This window comes from Cololabis saira, chromosome 5 (genome assembly GCF_033807715.1).
Source record: "Cololabis saira isolate AMF1-May2022 chromosome 5, fColSai1.1, whole genome shotgun sequence".
Classification (NCBI taxonomy): Eukaryota; Metazoa; Chordata; class Actinopteri; order Beloniformes; family Belonidae; genus Cololabis; species Cololabis saira.
Window position 1 is genome coordinate 14,626,713 of NC_084591.1, and position 18,428 is coordinate 14,645,140.

Consider the following 18,428-nt stretch of genomic DNA (forward strand, 5'->3'; position numbering starts at 1 on the left):
CTCTGCAAACATCCTTGAAACCCTCCCTCCAACTTCTTCTCACTTCCTTGAGCAATAATCCCACCACCTTGGATTTCCCCACAAAACAATATAAACATTCACTCTCCTCTGGGAAACAGCCAGGATTCACACTGGGGGAAAAAAGCGAAGCAAACAGAAGTCTGCATACTTTCCGGCACAACTTCGTGCCGAGCAGAGAGAGGTCGGCCTTGTCGACGGGCCCATTCCAGCCTCACGTGCAAAGGGAACGTTTGGCATGAACTCTTCAGACCTCGGTTGTTGTTTTGTTTCTCGTCCATCTTTTCCGTGTCAAGCGCAGGAATAACTCAAGCAAGTGGTCCATGCTTGTTGTGTAATTATTTTTTTTCTCCGAGACCTGAATTTCTCGGCCTGTGACTGAAGTAACGGACCGTCGCAGGGCTGTGGTTCTGAACTGCAGGTGTTTATTACAGGTCGATACAGGGGACTCCTTCAGCTATCATTAACTCTGGGGAAACGGGTTGGAAAAAGAGATTTATAGTCAAAACTGAGCCCTCAGTCTGTTATCGGACCTGCAGGTTTGATCCCTCCCTCCCCTGTCAGGGACTCGGCGTTACTCCAGGCTTCCCAGCCCAACCTCTCACACACGTCTTATACACCTCTCTCCCTCCTGTTTGCCTTCACAGCTGGTGTCCCTCCACATTGCAGACACAGATTTAAAGATGTCTTGGACATATGCAACCCTCCTGGCTCTCCTCTCTGTGCTTCTGGCACTTTCCCGTGAGTTTGATGTGGGAACATTTTCTGCTGTCACCTACATGTGGATTTTAATGTCAACAGCATCTCATTTAGATATTCGTTGTTTGTCTTCTGCTATTTGGCTGAGAGGTAAGACCTCTCACATTTTCAAACGCAGTGTCTCCACAGGCCGACTCTGCAGCCGTGTCCAGCAGCGCAACCAGCGCTAAAGACCCTCAAGGTGAGGACCCCCGCACCCCCTCATCGGCTGAGTTTCTCCTGCATCCTCCCTTTTGATCAGGGGTGCAGATCCGATGTCAGGATTGGGGGGGACACCAACGTGATTTTAAGTTTTAATTTTTTGCCAATATGCAACTCATACCATGCCATAAATTGGTAAAGGCTCGCCAAAAAATACTGCACAGTGAATCATTTATTCTGCTTACCTTTCTTGTTTATTTGTCCTAAACAGCCAACAGTGTGTGTCACTGCTTACTTAACTGTTATATTCGTAAATGATAATTTTAAGGGTTTTTGGCATGTAGTGTCTACTCATCTCAAATTCTTCTCACCGTCTTCCTTTTATCCTATGGGACTACTTTATGCACGATCAATTGATATATGGATGAAATATGGAGCCCTAAACAAGTACAAGTACGGGCAGGTATGAATGTAAACAGAACGTTGACAAAAAGTCATTGTGGAGACCCGTCAAAAATTTTAAAAATATTAATTCAGACTAAAAAAACAAACCTCAAAAAACACCTCAAAACGCACCGTGGATGTATTATTTTTTTTAGAAATGTATTTTTAATAAATATTCTACATATTCAACCTGAAAATACATCTGTTCAATTTTGAATAATTTAGGGTATTTTTATTGGGGGGGGCAATTCATGTTTTTCAGAAATTGGGGGGGACTTGTGCTTTTGATCCCCTCATGTTTTGAGCCTCACCACCACCTGCCTCCACCGCAGGTCCGCTGAGGAGGATCTTCATGAAAGAGGCCGATGCCTCAGACTTCTTCAGGAGACGCAGCAGACGGGCTGTGAAGTCCCAGGATGAAATGGACGGTGAGTCCACTTTGAGTTTGTTTGTGGCAGTCTGGTCTGTGGTCTGCGCAGTGGAGCTGTTTGTGTATGCGGTTGTGTGAAAGTGGTCACCGTGGGGATCTGGGAGTTTTCATACAGGGCAGATTTCTGGCAGCAGAGACCTCCCCCAGATTCATTTTAAAGCTTTATACAGCACATTACACCCACAAAAACGTGCTCCTGCACACTGTTGTGCAGTTCAAGTTTTATCGTGATCTACAATTAAAGAGCAGCTTTTGAATTCTTTACATTCATTGGATTTTGATCCACCTCACTTGCCTTTTCTTGAATGTAGCCAATAGAAACAGAACATTTGATGGATAGTGTCCTTGCAAAACAAAACAAAAAGAAGTAAAAAAACTCAAATTGTCAAAGTTACTAATAAAACTGTAATAAAACATAAAAAGGATGATATTCCCTCATAAGATGCTGATGATTTGCTGCCAAACCACACAGCGAGGCAACGTGTCGGTCTGACTGCAGCTGTTGACTTTATTCTGGACTTGGATGAACCGGAAACCATCTCAGACCTGCAGCAGCAGGAGCCAAGGGCCAGGCCGGAGCTCAGGCACACCAATCAATCACTCAATCAATGAATACTCTTTTACGCCTCCAGAAAGCAAATATGTTGCAGCCAGCCGTCATCAACACATCAGACAGCTTAAAAATACCTTAAACACAAGTGGAATCAACACTTTAGAAAGTGAAGATTAAACAGCTGGGTTATAAAAACAAATATGTGTATAAAAGAACACAGAATCAACCTTGGTTATGTAAAAGCCAGAAAACATCAGGGATAAAACCATTTTTAAATGTTTTTTGTGTTCCTGATTGAATCTTCTGCTGTTATGGAGGTAAAACTTAAACTATCTGAACAAAGTAACTAGACTTTTTTATAAATGTGTGAGGTCACTTAAGAGTCCGCTCATGATTTTGTCGCGTTCATATGCTTCTCGTCCTTAAGGGTAAGAAAGCCAACATTGGCAAACGACAGAGAAGGTCAGGACTGATTTATCAAAATATGAAAACATTATCAACATTAAAACTGCGATGTTTGCACAGGAAGTGCATCTGCTGGCAGGTTTCTTTGCACGCCGCGTCTGCGTGGGATTCAAAGGTCAGCTTACTGCCAATGACACTGGCCAAGTCAGTGTTTGTAATGTTGTATAACCTCGACTGTTTGATCATTGATCCCCACAGATAACACGGACGATTGATTCTCCCTAAAATCGATCTTCTAAGCTTGTGACATGTTCAAGGAACCTTCTGGAGTTAAAACAACCCCCTTAGTGATGACATGTGTAAACATCCGCAAGGGACCAAAACGATGCAAATCAATGAAGATTCGAGTTACAACTGAAAATGACATTTCAGCCGGATCAGCAGAGATATGTCAAAATAAATACTATTTTAAGCCTCCGACAAAAGTGATTGTGTGGAAAGGGTCCCTAAAGACAAACCAGGGTCAGTTTAAATGTGTATATGTACAAAAGAAGTGTATAAAACGAGTGTTTGTACAGGAATCCTGATGTTCACTTCAAACACCTGCCTATTTTGTGTTAAATGTATCAGTATCAGAGCTGGGTATAACGAGTTACATTTACTCCGTTACATTTACTTGAGTACGTTTTGGGAAATTTTGTACTTTTAGGAGAAGTTTTGAATCACTATACTTTGTACTTTTCTTGAGAAGATTTGTGAAGAAGAAACTGTTACTCTTACTCCGCTACATTAGGCTACGTTGCGTTCGTTACTTTTCTTTTATCCCTTTTATCCGCGTACGCGTCAATCTCATGACGTCACTGAGTGATTCTTTGGGAAAAATGTTTGTTTTTGCATGTTTTGTCACATACATACACAGACTCAAACACACACACAGTTTCTATGAGTTCATGGGCTTGTTCTAGTCATGCCTGGTTAAAAAAGAAAAGTACAAAGGCTTGAAATTTTGTACTACTTGTGCTTTATTTATTTATTTTTTATTCTGTTATTATTTTATTTATTTTATTATTTATTAAAGTACTTGAATTTACTTTAAGATTATTTTAATTTAAGCTATTTTTATTTTTTATTAATTCTAATTTATTTTATTATTTTATTGATTTAATTTGCCTGAAGATGATTATTTTGTACTTTTGTCTGTTTGAATGGTTGTGTTAAAAAAAATTAATCAGACGTTACTCAACAGTTACTCAGTACTTGAGTCGTTTTTCACCAAGTACTTTTTTACTTTTACTCAAGTAATTATTTGGATGACTACTTTTTACTTCTACTTGAGTCATATTATTCTGAAGTAACAGAACTTTTACTTAAGTACAATTTTTGGCTTCTTTACCCACCTCTGATCAGTATCAACCCAGTCTGGGCATGTTTTATTGAACCTCGAGCTGTTTTAAGTCCAGAAGACCCCTTTAATGTGCAGAACTGATGACCAGTACACTCCAGGGCTGCAGTCCTGCACGTCACCACTCAGCAATGGCACTATGACAGTGTCATCCGCAAATTTAATAACTGTGAAAAGTTTAAATCAAAGAGCGAGAGGATGTACCCAGTCATGATGTAGAGAACGTGAGGGCATCAGATTGACTTGAACTTGTGAGCAACAGGCTTAAAAATACACACATATATATACACATATATATAAAAAAGAAATCAATGAGCCCAAAGATCACACCAAGTGCACACCGTTTCTGCAGGTAGGGAGTTGATACACACCGATGCTGCTGCTCTGAACTGGAGTTATGTAATACGCCGTCTGACTGGAAACAACAGGACACTTTTTGCGGTTAAAGGAGGAACAAAATGAACTTGAGGCAGAGAGCAGATAGAGATGGATGAGTGAGTGGGTGAGCGGTTGGATGTTGAGTGTGGAATGTGCCAACATGCGGGCAGACAGGGGTCAGGGAAAAAAATAAGCACATAAAAAGCTGCCCACTCTGGAGAGCTTCTCCCACAGTGGGCTGACATGAAAGCACTTCTCCTGAAGTTAGAAACAATTTACAAAGGAAAACGCCTGAAACAAGCGTCCGTCGATGGATCAAAACATTTGACGCAACAATTTGATGCAAAGTTTTAACATCCAGACGTCAACATGAGAGTGCAAATAAAAGCTGTTGTAACATTTGGCTTTTGTGGAATTTGGTGGGCCACAGGTAGTCCGGCTATGATTTATCATGTGTGTGAGATTATGTACGATTAACCCTGATGTGGAATGTCTGACTGGGTTAAAAACAAACACACGAAAACCAGCAAGATGGCACAAACACATACACAACTGTAAATTTAGTTCAGTCTGGTTGTTCACATCTACATGTTGGACATTTCCAACATGGACTTTAGGACCCAATGCCTGCACAAACATGAGTTGGGAAGCTGGAGAGAAAGAAAAGGTTTAACGGGGAAGATGTAACGTTGAAAAGGTTCACACTGCCATCTCAAACCTTTCCTGCTGCAGGTGAAGTCTTCTTTGTGCAGTCGCTGCGGCCAGGGCAAGCTTCAGGAGACACTCGTGTATCCACACAGGTTGGGAAACGTGGGAGTGCTTTATAACTGTAGCTAAACACTAAAGGCAGTGAGCTGCAAAGCATTTCAAGCTCACTTCAAGTCCTTCAAAATTGGACTCTCCAAAGGCTTCGGAGCCACTGAGACAACTGGCACTTTCACTTTCACTTTTTTCCATTTCAATCTCCAATTTCAATTCTATTTTTTGTGCTTCCTCTCCTTTAGTAGTTGCTCATCCCAGTATCTGGCTGATTAAGCCGTATCACTTCATCCGTCTGGGTCTGGGGATCCCCCAGGATCTTATTATTTTATTCTTCTATTTAGCTTTTGGGGACTCCAGCTCATTTCCTGTATAAATGTCACCGGCCTTTTGGTTATGATGTTCCATACGCCAGTGGCTCTCAACTAATCTGTCACCTCTTAATGGCGAGCCCCAACTCAAACTGTGGAATATGATTTTAAGTTCTCAAATTTATTTTGTGAAAAGATGGTGCAGTTCAAACCCCAGATTGTACAGAGTTAACAGTGCTTTCATGCACGCATGTAAAACCACTGAGTACTAGTTACAGAAAGACTCAAAAATGTAAAGCTTTATCTGATTATCCAACATATCACTGTGTAGAACTGTTCGGTCACTGTTCGGCTCACACAACTGAGAATTGACCACAAGAAGACTCAAATAAAATGTACCTTTACCTAAGAGCTTTACCGCTTTAGCTGAGGCAAAAGCCCCCGACCCACCGGAAAAAGGGTCCCCCACTATCTTTTGGGTCCCAACCCACCAGCTGAGTGCCATGCAGGAGCTTGTCTTTCCCATGATCGTTCCCCCTCTTCCTCCTGTTTTTCATTGGGTTTTGTTGCCTAAGATATTCATTAAACAGTTCACATGAGGAATGTGTGATCTGTCCAGGGTGGACCCCAGCCGTTCACCCAACAAGAACTGGGACACATCCCAACAGATCCCTGTGACCCTGACAAGGAGGAGATGATGGATGGATGGATGGATGGATGGATGGATGGATGGATGGATGGATGGATGGATGGATGGATGGATGGATGGATGGATGGATGGATGGATGCTACGGCTGGGGATCGATTCAAATGTCAAGAATCGATTCGATTCTGATTCTTAAGATTCAGAATCGATTTTCAAGATTTGATTCGATTCGATTCCGATATTGATTTGGGTTAGTGTTATTAAAACTGTTTTTTGAGTTGTTGCATGAATTATATGACTGTAGTTATGCAACATATTAATACTAGTATTATATTGAGATTCAAAAGAAAATATTGGCAGCTAATGATGCTGTAAGGACCAATCAGCTCCCAGAATGCTGATAGAACTGCTTTCAGAAACATCATGTGGGTCAGAATTATCAAACAGATCCAGGGCAGCAAGCAGACGGATGAAATCGATTTTAATTTTTCCCACATTCCGTTTTTATTTGTTCCATTTTCGGTCCATTTTGGTTTTTAATTTTGGAGAATTTGGTTCTTAGCATTTTTTGCAAATATAACCCCAAGACAGTATATAAAGTAATGAAATATAGACAATTTATGCAATTATAACCTAACACTTTAATGTTTTCATACCTTTAAACATATTTAAAGGCAAAAACATGGCACCAGTTATTCTCGTGTCCAACAAAACATAACTTTTTTGGGGATAAACAAAAAATAACCAAAAGTTGTAATGTAATGATGAAAAAAAAAACATAAATAAATAAAAGAAAATACCCCCCCCCCCCAAAAAAAATAATAATAATAATAAAAATTAAAAAAAATCGATCTTTAGACATATCAATCGATTTTTAGGAATTAATATGAGAATCGATTTAGAATTGGGAAATCAATTTTTTCAACACAGGCCTAATGGATACCAGCTCTTTGTTGCTACTTGGTGGTAGCCTCTGTTGTGGAATTTATCAAACCAGTTCAGAAGTCCGCTTTGTGGTTGTTTATGAGGTTTTATTGAGCCGGCGGTGAGCACGTCTACACAGACCAGAGGTCTGGTAGAAATGCTGACCTCGAGTGATGTTGTAATCAGATTCTTATACAACAAGATGCAGGAATACACGAATCAGGCGAGAGACAAAAAGTAATTTACAGTCGGATGTGAATCGGGCCAAATGTCATTATCAGACATTTGGCATGACTGTCACAGACCTCCAAATCACCCCATAGGGTGCTTTCGTGATTCAAGTCTGTTTGAACCAACTTCCGAGGTGTCGGGATCTGCACGGGGGGTAGGAAGCTGAAGCTACCCCAAAGGTGTTGGGTCCTAGTTCAAAGCCCTGCAGGAGGTAGGACTGGGCAACCTGCCCCTGCAGGGGGCCAAGCTGCTTCATCAATTCACAATTTTTTTTTTTTTTTTTTTTCTTTTTGTTGAATTACAGTGGAGTAGTGATACATATTTTGCAAGTGAACCTTAAACATGTGATCAGAAGTCAAATAACAACAAGCCAACAAAACAAATTCAAATATCAAGTAACCAACGTGTCCTAACTGTTCTTTAAAGCAATCAAAAAACTAGTTGCGACAGTTGTATGTAACGTTTTAGCAATGTCTTTCAAGTGATGCGTTATTTCTTGGACTGTGGCATTGCGGGTATAAATGTACAACATTCAGTTTTAATGACAGTACAAGTTCCCCTTGAGAAGCTAGTAAGTAGTCCAATGTAGCACGATTCCGCAAGGCCATCATCCCTAGAGCAGCCATCTCCCGTGAGAGCATCGGCATGCCCCCTGTTGCGGTCCTTGCCGAATCCTCAATGAAATTGAGCAGTGGTTTTTGGCTTGTTTTAGGCTTAACAAGCGGTTCTTCAGAAGGAGAGTATGTGGAGTCACATCTCGATGCTACACCATAATTGTCTCGCTTGTGGGGGTCTGCGGGGCCTGTGCTGCTCCTCTGCTCCTCCGCTCCTCCGCTCCTCCACCAGTCGTGGAGGTCCTGGGTGTTGGAGCTGGGCTTTCCCTTTACCACAGAAAGAAGAAGGAATCGGCCGGTCTCCGGTGCATGGTCGAGGAGCTATGCTCCCGCAGTGGGACGCGTGGAACCAGGCCAGCGCCCCCCACCCTTGAGTGTCGGTGGTGCAGGACGTGCTGAGCTCTGGACCACCGAGGCCCTCTTCGACACAAACCCAGTCTCCGGGTTGTGGCATGGTTTGCCACTAAGAAGAGACTGGACAGCTTTTACTTTTCTGTGGATTGACTGAACAGCAGAAGTTTAGAGTACAACAGAATGATATCATGGATTCATCCATGGCATGGAAGTCCATCTTCTTCATATATACAGAACTGAATTGCTTTGTATGGTCATAGGTCTACCCATAATCCTTTCATGAGGCGTGAGTTTTGTGCTTCCTAATGGGTGTTAACAGGTGTCAACATTGTCCATTTAAGTCCAGTTTAAAATTCTCTGCACATACAAAAACATTTTCATACATGAACATTTTCATACAAGAATAATTTCATATCCCTCACATAATGTCTATTTGCAGAGCTTCAAAAAAAGTCACGGTGGGGGGAAGTGTTGATAATGTTTGCAATATTTTTATAGGATGCAAATCTTGGAGCTTATCAGTCTTTCAACACTATCTGACACATTCCCCCTTTTGCTCATCTGTGATTGCTAACTGTGATCAGCTATGCGACATGCATGCTATTTACGCGTACAAGGATGTGGGTTTCACAACGCGGCCGTCGTTGCTGACCCACAAATTATTTACATTTTTACAACCATGGGAATGCTACAATCCGTTTTTTCTTCACCTCAGTAGTCTTCTTGTAGGAGAGCTACATCATTAGGAGAAACCAGGTCGTTAGCGGGTATAGAAGGGCAAAGTTTTACATAGACAGGTAAGCCAAATTTGGCAGTTTCTTTTGCTGCATGGTCAGCTGAAGCATTGCCTAGTGAAAACAGGGTTGGACTGGGTGTGGGCTTCACATTTAACAAAGCAATAGATGAAGGTAGTTGACAGGCTTGTAACAGTTCACCAATCAATTAACCACATTTATCTCCGAGGATGAAATAAATCCTTGGTTCGCCCACAATATATAAAATCTATAAAATACAATATACACAACCAAAAGCATATCTGGAATCTGTATAGATTGTAACAGTTTTACCTTTTGATCAGTATATAGTTTCATCTACTTGGGTGGAGCTGGAGGAGGAGGGCGCTTTCAACAATTAAGAATTATCACAAATTGTATAACCTGCGTATGGTATTCCATTTTTATAAGCAGAGCCGTCAGTGAGGAAAACAGGAAAGGTCAGGACGAGTGTTAAAGACAGAGGTGTCAAAAGTATTCACATTCATTACTCAGGTAGAAGTATAGATATTAGAGTTCAAAAATACTCCTGTAGAAGTTGAAGTATTGTAGAAGTTGAAGTATCAACTCAAAATTTATTTATTTATTTTTTATTTTTTTTCTCAAGTAAAAGTATAAAGTACTGGTTTCAAAAGTACTTAAAGTATAAAAGTAAAAGTAATATAAGCGGGGAAAAACCATTAAGGCTAAAAGCCATTGAAAATGAATGCATCTTAGTATAATGCAAATATATTAAAGAACCATATATGTGCATTATTGAGCATTAACATGTGTTTCAGAGACCAGACACGTACAAACCAAATATGTTTATACTTCTCATCCAACCACAACCAAATTCACTCTATCCGGATGGCACAATTTAACTGGATAGTTTTTTTTAAAAGGCCGAAATGAAATAGAGTAAGGCTGTTTTTAAAACGTAAGGAGTAAAAAGTAAAGATAATTGCGTGAAAATGTAAGGAGTAAAAGTAAAAACCGTCTGAAAAATAATTACTCCAGTGAAGCATACACAACCAAAAGTTCTACTTAAGTAAGGTAATGAGGTATTTGTATTTCGTTACTTGACACCTCTAGTTAGAGATTAGTTATACATGCATTCAGAGACGTTATAGTAGGCCACAGACAGATTTCCATGCACTTACATGATGAAGTTACCATAGGCAGGATAAGATTATGTAAATTGGGATGCTCTGATTTGGCTCACCCCAATGGGAGCCGATCATTGGCTGTTTCCTCTGCGCCTCCTCTCAGCGCTCAACCTGTGTAGGAAACACTTTTGAAAAAGACATTAGTATTTTCATACATTTCAGATTCTTTTTTTTTTTTTTGCGTTATCCAGGCCTACCCTTTGTGGAGGGCAATTAGCAAATATATATTTTGCATGTACCCTGGAGGGAATCCATCAATCTGATCTCGTGACAGACCACAATTCTCTTTTGCTGTCAAAATTGTTTTAGCATAAAGTTCCCTGGGATTATCAATTTTCCCTTTGAACTGTTAAGGCAATAAATACTGTGAAAAAAAAGGTCTGAGCTTGCTCTGGTGTGATTTTGGCAACAGCTGTGGGATTAAAAGGGAATTCTACAAGCATCAAGTACTTTGCGCATCAAGTACTTTACTTTTCAAATCATGTGGCAAAGTTAGTTTAACAGCTGTTTCCTCTAGCCATTTTGTTTATTAATTTAAAAGCTCTTACTATTATTTGGCTCCAAATTTTGTAGGCAACAGATATTGGATTTTTGTAAAATCCAGTCGTCATCAGAAGTGTCATCGTCATTTGATTCTTTAATCAGTTTCACCGGATAAAGGTTTTGATTTTATCATTTAACTGGTTCTCTAATTTCTTTTTCGTCTGCGTTGTGTTTTTAAATCCTTGTAGTAGAGCCATCAGCTTTTTATTTAGATCAGTAAGCGAAGCTATTTGGGATTCTGCATTACGGCGTCTACTTTCATCCCTCCAAAAATCTGAGGGAGTTTGAAGTGCTTTTTAGTTATTTTAACAATTTAATACTAACTAAGTAACAAACAAAACTAACAAATAAAACTATCGGTACCGTGATTACCATACATGTATTTAAAAAACTTCCCAAAAACTTTCCAACTATCAGTCTACCTGAGCATATAAATCATTCCTGTTGATGCAAAGAAGAGCGAGTCGATTCTTGCAGAAATTAAATATACCCCATTTTGGGGAGAGCGTGTCATCCCCACTTATAAAATAAAAAGGCAGTTTCTCTACATACAGTATGTCTATTTCTCACAAATATATCAGTGTTCCAACACTTACGGACCCCACGTCCTGCATATGCATAAGAATAGTCCCCCTGGACTATCTTTTTATTGGTACCAGACCAACCATGGCGCCATTTCTCTCTTTAATGTTATCCGAGATATTAAACCTTTTTTTAGAAGAGCGAGTCAGATTCTTAAGGCAGGAGAAGCAGAACATTCTCACAACACAATCAAATTCAAGTGTTATGAAATTGTCAGCATTCCTAAAACATCTCTACAATAACCTTCCCAATAACACAAAATAATAATAAAAAATATAACCTTCACAACCACACAGCGGACTTACCTAAATTTAAGGATAACGTCAACTTTCTCTGGCACTCCAGTTCACAGACTTTCGACAACAGCCCAGAAACAATAATTTGGGATTTTTTAAATGGATCCCTTACCTGATTTAATTTAGATAGAAGTCGGTGGTTGTGTCGTTGGTCTGGAAAAAGGAGTTCCCATCGAAAGTCTATTGTTATCCGGGTCACGGCACCAAATTGTTGTGGAATTTATCAAACCAGTTCAGAAGTCCGCTTTGTGGTTTTTTATGAGGTTTTATTGAGCCGGCGGTGAGCACGTCTACACAGACCAGAGGTCTGGTAGAAATGCTGACCTCGAGTGATGTTGTAATCAGATTCTTATACAACAAGATGCAGGAATACACGAATCAGGCGAGAGACAAAAAGTAATTTACAGTCGGATGTGAATCGGGCCAAATGTCATTATCAGACATTTGGCATGACTGTCACAGACCTCCAAATCACCCCATAGGGTGCTTTCGTGATTCAAGTCTGTTTGAACCAACTTCCGAGGTGTCGGGATCTGCACGGGGGGTAGGAAGCTGAAGCTACCCCAAAGGTGTTGGGTCCTAGTTCAAAGCCCTGCAGGAGGTAGGACTGGGCAACCTGCCCCTGCAGGGGGCCAAGCTGCTTCATCACCTCCTTGCACTCCTTTACAGTCAAAGGAGGCAGGAGCAATCCACACAAGTTCTTTGATAATAAACCAACAATACTGCCAGGGTAGGGTTAGCAAAAATCAAACAGGCAAGAAAAGAAAGCAAAAACAAAGAAACAAGGAATGACAAAAGACCAGCGAGGAAGAAAGGGACAACAGGATAATATACAGACTCTTACTGACAAGATAATGAGACACAGGTGCAAACAAGACTGAGCAGTCAAAGGATGTGACTACACACTTTCAAAATAAACCAGGAAATGGTCAAATTTAAACTGAGCAGGAGCTAAAAAGACATCACAGGAAAACGAAAATCCATCAGAAAACCCCAAACCACAATATCGATATCATGTCATGTAACTCCAGGAAAGATCTTTATGAAGCCTCCTAATGAACAGTTGTGGAGTTACAGGGAGGCTGGAACACACACGAATACAGTGTTTAATGCTACTAGATGATGAACTGCTAAATTGCTATTATTAAATTGCTGAACTATAGGAGTGCCAGTATAAGCTGTTAAAGGGCATTTCTCAGTCTCTCTGTTGTAGAAAGCTGTGTGTAGTTGGGGCCCAGTCATGTTTACACAAACCGTTTTAGCCACGGTGACATCAGTCATTCATTCGTGAACTATTTTAATGCCTTGATTTCATCATGTGGCCATCATCGTCTTTGAAACCAGACGTGACCATACTTGGAAAGAGGATGGAGCTGGAGCAACTAGAAACATGATAAGATTAAAAGAAATACTTACGTTAGAGAACTATTTGACCTTTTTTTCTTAAATCACTACTGTAACATAAATCGGGAAGAGTCAGTCTTGCTTATGGCAACATAATGAACTGTGAGGAAAAACACACATCTAGTGATTAAGTATTTCTTCAGAGATCTTGGTCCTTTTTTCAGTTAGAGCCATAGTTGGTAACATCAAGCACTATGTGCATTACTGGTTTAAGCTTTGCATCAGGTTTTTTTTTTTTTTTTAATTCTTTATTTCATTTCATTTCATTCATTCATTCATCAAAAAACAAAACAATTCAATACAAACACAAATACAAATGTTCCTAACTTGTGAATGAAAAGGGAGCAGAAAGAAGAAGAATCTTATCTGATCTGCCCCTTTCACAAATAACATAAATTAAAAATAATAATAAAAAAAACAAAAACTAAGTGAATAAAAACAACTAAAATAAATAAAATGAAAATAACATTAAAATAAAATTACCACCGCCTAGGGGTATGTCAATCAAACTCAACATTCATTCAGGTTCATGTCTGGCAGCAAATGATTGCATCAATATTTAAAGAGTCTTTAGTTTAGAAACATTTCCCCTTTAAACTTCTAATACAATTTTATCTCACTATATGTTTACGCCACAATCCGGTTCCGTTACACAAAGTTTTGTGTATCTGAAGCTACATTTGTCCTGGAACACGACCAGGTAGCATAACATTATAAAAGCCAAACATTTCTGTAGTCTTAATCCGGCAGTTCTGCAGCATGGAAAAATTGTAAACTATGTAAACAAATGGTTAAAACTAGCTCTGCCTTAAATATAGGATAAGACATTTTATGCTATTTCTAAACTCCAAAACAATAAAACACTTTTTCACATTAAGGGAATATTGTAGAAATTGCAGTGCAAGAAGCCAAGAGACAATTTCTCTGTTGATCATACAAAGACGTATCATTTATTCTATCTTTTCTCTTACCAACCTGGAGCTATACCCATTGATATACATACTAAATGGCTTTACTATATCTATTACCTTCCGGAAAACAGTCCACGCATCTTCATTAAAAGGACAGCGTCCTAATAACAATAACCACATTATCAGTTGCATAACAGAACAAACTTACCACCAGTGCAAACATATTGTGTGAGGGACCACGATAATAACCGCATGGGGAATTATGTCCATACATTTCTGTGTCCACTACAATATGTCCTGAACACCCACTAGCCGAACATCTCATGAGTATACTGCAAATAAAAAAGGTCATTGTACATGTCATTGCCCTCCAAGTGGGTTAAAGGGGACTTGAATGGTTGTTTAAAAAAAACCCCCACAAAGAGCAGAGACCACCCGACTTTCTTTTTTTTTTCTTCATCCAACTCAATTGTACCACATTGCCGCCAGCAATCAACGGTTGCAGCAGTCCTGCATGTTTTAGGAAGGTTTCCTCCTTCAACACACCGTGATACAAACGAGCGTGTTATAATCAGACTTGTGCAGACCTGAATGATGAGCTGATGACAACCTTTAATTACAATCGGGTGTTTTGGTGCAAGGCAGCATCTAAAACATGCAGGACTGCGGGCCTTGAGGACGAGTCAGACAAAAGCTCTAGAAAAAAGTAATCAAATGGGCACCATCAAACACTAATCAAATGCACTGTAAACCACGCATCGATATCCCTGATATCAACTACAATGTCTAATTGCAGTTTTAATAATAATAATAATAATGACTTGGATTTATATAGCGCCCTTCAAGACATCCAGAGCGCTTTACAGAGATCATTATTCATTCATACACATCCTCACTGGTGCTGGTAAGCTACGTTTGTAGCCACAGCTGCCCTGGGGCAGACTGACAGAAGCGTGGCTGCCATATTGCACCAAACGGCCCCTCCGACCACCACCAACATTCACACACATTCAAACACATTCACACAGTTTTACCTTTTCGAAACTTAAAAATGTTAAAACTCTTTTTCTACTTAGCCAAACATATTATTTAAAGGAAACATAACTAAACAACATATGAAATAAAATCTTGAAAATAACTGTTTCAATTCAATTCAATTTTATTTATATAGCGTCTAATACAACAAAAGTTGTCTCCAGATGCTTTCCAGAGACCCAGAAAATGACCCCCGAGCAATTATTACATAAACAATGGCAGGTAAAAACTCTCATAATGGGAGAAAAGCCTTAAGCCAAACAGTGGCAAGGAAAAAAACCCCTTTAGGAGGGAAGAAACCTTGAGCAGGACCAGGATCAAAAGGGGGGACCCTCCTGCCGAGGGCCAGACTGGGGGTCAGGGACGGCAACAGCACAGCAGGCAGGTGGAAGCAGCAACGGGATGACCAGGGGTGGGGACCGCAGGCCAGCACGCAGATCCCGAAGCTCCGACCCAATCAGCAAGCCCCAGGTTGGGGTGCAGGGTCGGGGAAAAGGTTGAAAAGGGGCAGGGCCAGGGAGAGGAGTCTTGACGGACAAATCTCTCCCCTGCCTGCCCGGGCCGTTACCCTGCCCCTCTCACTCCCACGCTGCAGGATCCGGTGTTGTGCATTCAGAGATGCTCTTCGCCACCGGCAGTGGATGCTGCACCATGTACAAAAGAGAAAAAAGAGAAGAAAAGGGGGGGCCAGCACAAGAAACTACAGGAGCGACTAACACACTAGAGTTTACACTACCTAGAGATTTACCAACACCAGCTAGAGGTTTACTAAACACTAACTATAGGTTTTACTAAACAGAAAGGTTTTAAGTTTACACACAGTTTAAACATTGTGTTTCAACACACATCCTCTTGAAATAATTGTGGTTTCAATCACACTTTCCTGTTAGTTGAACAGAATACATGACTTTAACACAACGGAGTAATTTAACACATTTACACAAAACTTATAGGACGATGTACAGGTCTCTCAGTCTCACCTAGACAGCCGTGACTCTGGAAACTGGAACAGTAGATTGGTAGCACCAAACTATAGCTAACATTACTCCTGCCAGAGCAGTAACGATTTCCTTTCCGATCCAATATTGAGTAAACTTCAGGCTGGTATCGGCAATACCGATACGGATACATTGTACAAATACACCCCTAATGTGCCCGGAAAATCCAAAGAAAATTGGTGTATTTTAGATAACTTAAGAATACAAGAGATCAGAGTCACTTATTTATTTCAAAGTCAGAAGTATACTGAGGTAACGGCCTCATTCACAATATAGAGTGTTTGTAAAAGGTGTTTCAATCACTAAAAAAAGATCCTAAGTAAAATAATAAAACCATAAACATAAATAAGAGAATAATAAACAAAAATAAGAACTACTATAAAAGTGAAAATGAAAAAAAAGTAGTTCCTACCAGCAGCGTGTCATTTAGACAAAATCTGAATAGTTTAGTTACTTTCCACGGTATTCCTGTTAATGATATATATCACCACAAATGACTGAAGTATCCAAAGTATTGATATTTTCATTTGAGAATCAATTTTAGAGCATAAAGATTTGGTATCGGAAGTATCGATATTTCAGTATTGATCCGCACATCACTAATGTGAAGTACTTCCTTCATAAACAACCCCCAAGTCCTTTCCTAAAAACTACAAATGACATAAAGGTATAGCTATTCTTTGGCTTTTTGAAGGCTGTTTATGTATTTACTTCATCTGTAGTCAATGAAGTTAACGTGTGGCAGAACTAGTAACTATAAGCGGATAATGAGGTTATTGGGGCCTCCGTGTTTGCAGCCGAGCAGCGGCAGGTCCTGGCTGCAGACGAACGCAGGCGGGAGTTTCACGAGGACCGGAGGGATGACTTCGAGAACAACAACGAGGAGCAGGATGACGGTATGTGAAACCTCACACAGGTGATGCAGTTGAGAGAAAAAGGCTCAGTGAAATGTTCCCGGTGTCCCAGAGCAAGACGAGAGGAGCAGAGAGAGCACCGAGCAGTGGAGGCAGTTCCACCACGACGGGATGGATCCTTCCCACGGCTAGAACCGCCACTCCACCTGAGACGCCCCTGGGAGGAGACGGGCCAGGCTTGGAAACAAAGATAAATACCCTTAGTTATGGGTTTCTTTCTGCATAAATCATATTACAAAATTAGAGAGAAGTAGAGGAGTATAAAGATTAAATATGGTACGAAAATACTACCAAAAAAGTTGCTACAAGTTTCCTTTACAAATTTATTTACATTTATTATACTTGTATTACTTTCTTTTTTCTGTTTAACAAGCATTTGTGTTTAGATTTGATTATTAATCAATGAATAAAATAAACAAAATAAAATAGAAACATTGTGAACACATTTTACAAAGCTGACTGGCGCAATTCATCATAAAATGAACACAATACAATGCAAAAAAAAAAAGGTTGTTTCATTAGTTAGTTTAAAGTTGAATTTTTCTGTAAAAACACAAACTGAAAAATGTACAGATTTTCACTTGATCCTCAAATATTTAGAGAACCCCGTTTAACAAACAGGACTTTTTTGTCTTTCTTTCAGGGTGGAAGTGGGTGACAGAAGCATGAAAAGCTTCTAAAGCAGGAATTTCTGCAACCAAAATGTCCCAGTAACTGTAAATAAATCCTGGAAGGAAGAATTTAACCTGAATCTCATCCACAGCAGCTTCAGTTATGTGGTAGTTTGGTGTTGACGCAGCAAAACATGTCCAAACCATGATACTACCGCTACCTTATTTCTCACATGTGATAAAGTCCAAATGCTGAAATGAAATGTCTCCTTTCTTCATAATAACACATCTCATTTAAACCAAAAAGATTTTCTCTTTTCGGTTTCATTCGCATATTAATGACTTTTCCGGCAGCCTTCGTTCTCTTCGCTTTAAGGAGAGCAGCGGTTTTCTTCTTGCAGAGCACAGGAATTTACTTCATGTCACTGTGACATCAGTTGGTTTGAGCTCAGCTTTTAGTTGCTGAGAAATTTCCCAGGGTTCCTTAGTGACCTTACAGATGATCAAACGCCGTGCTGTTTCGAGCGCTTTCTGTTCCCTGGTTCAAAGAGTTAATAGTAATAAGAGTTGGTCACATGGGTTTAACCACATTGTCTTTTTGTAAAGGATTTTTTAAATGAAATTTTGATGATTTAGGTCAATTTCATGTAGAAATGGATGATTCTCTGTCACTCACAAGCTTTCAAGCACAACTTTCCTGTGACACAGCGGCAGGTGTGGTCAGGAAGTTCACCAGAGTCGGTACATACAGGACTCAAAACGGAGAGAAATATTAGTCTCTTGGAATTTTGTGGAAGCAGCAAATGCAGAAATGTTTCTGTAATCGATCAGATACCTGACTTTG

At 39.9% G+C, this 18,428-nt stretch overlaps 1 protein-coding gene across 1 annotated transcript; it reads left to right on the top strand.

Annotated features, from left to right (window-relative positions):
• The first annotated feature begins 579 nt into the window (after window positions 1-579).
• On the top strand, window positions 580-17,851 carry ucmab (upper zone of growth plate and cartilage matrix associated b). The gene is made up of 5 exons (XM_061720995.1): window positions 580-759; window positions 896-958; window positions 1,695-1,790; window positions 16,857-16,955; window positions 17,026-17,851. Exons 1-5 carry the CDS (start codon window positions 702-704, stop codon window positions 17,103-17,105), a joined length of 396 nt encoding a protein of 131 aa, XP_061576979.1. The 5' UTR covers window positions 580-701; the 3' UTR covers window positions 17,106-17,851.
• Window positions 17,852-18,428: the final 577 nt, after the last annotated feature.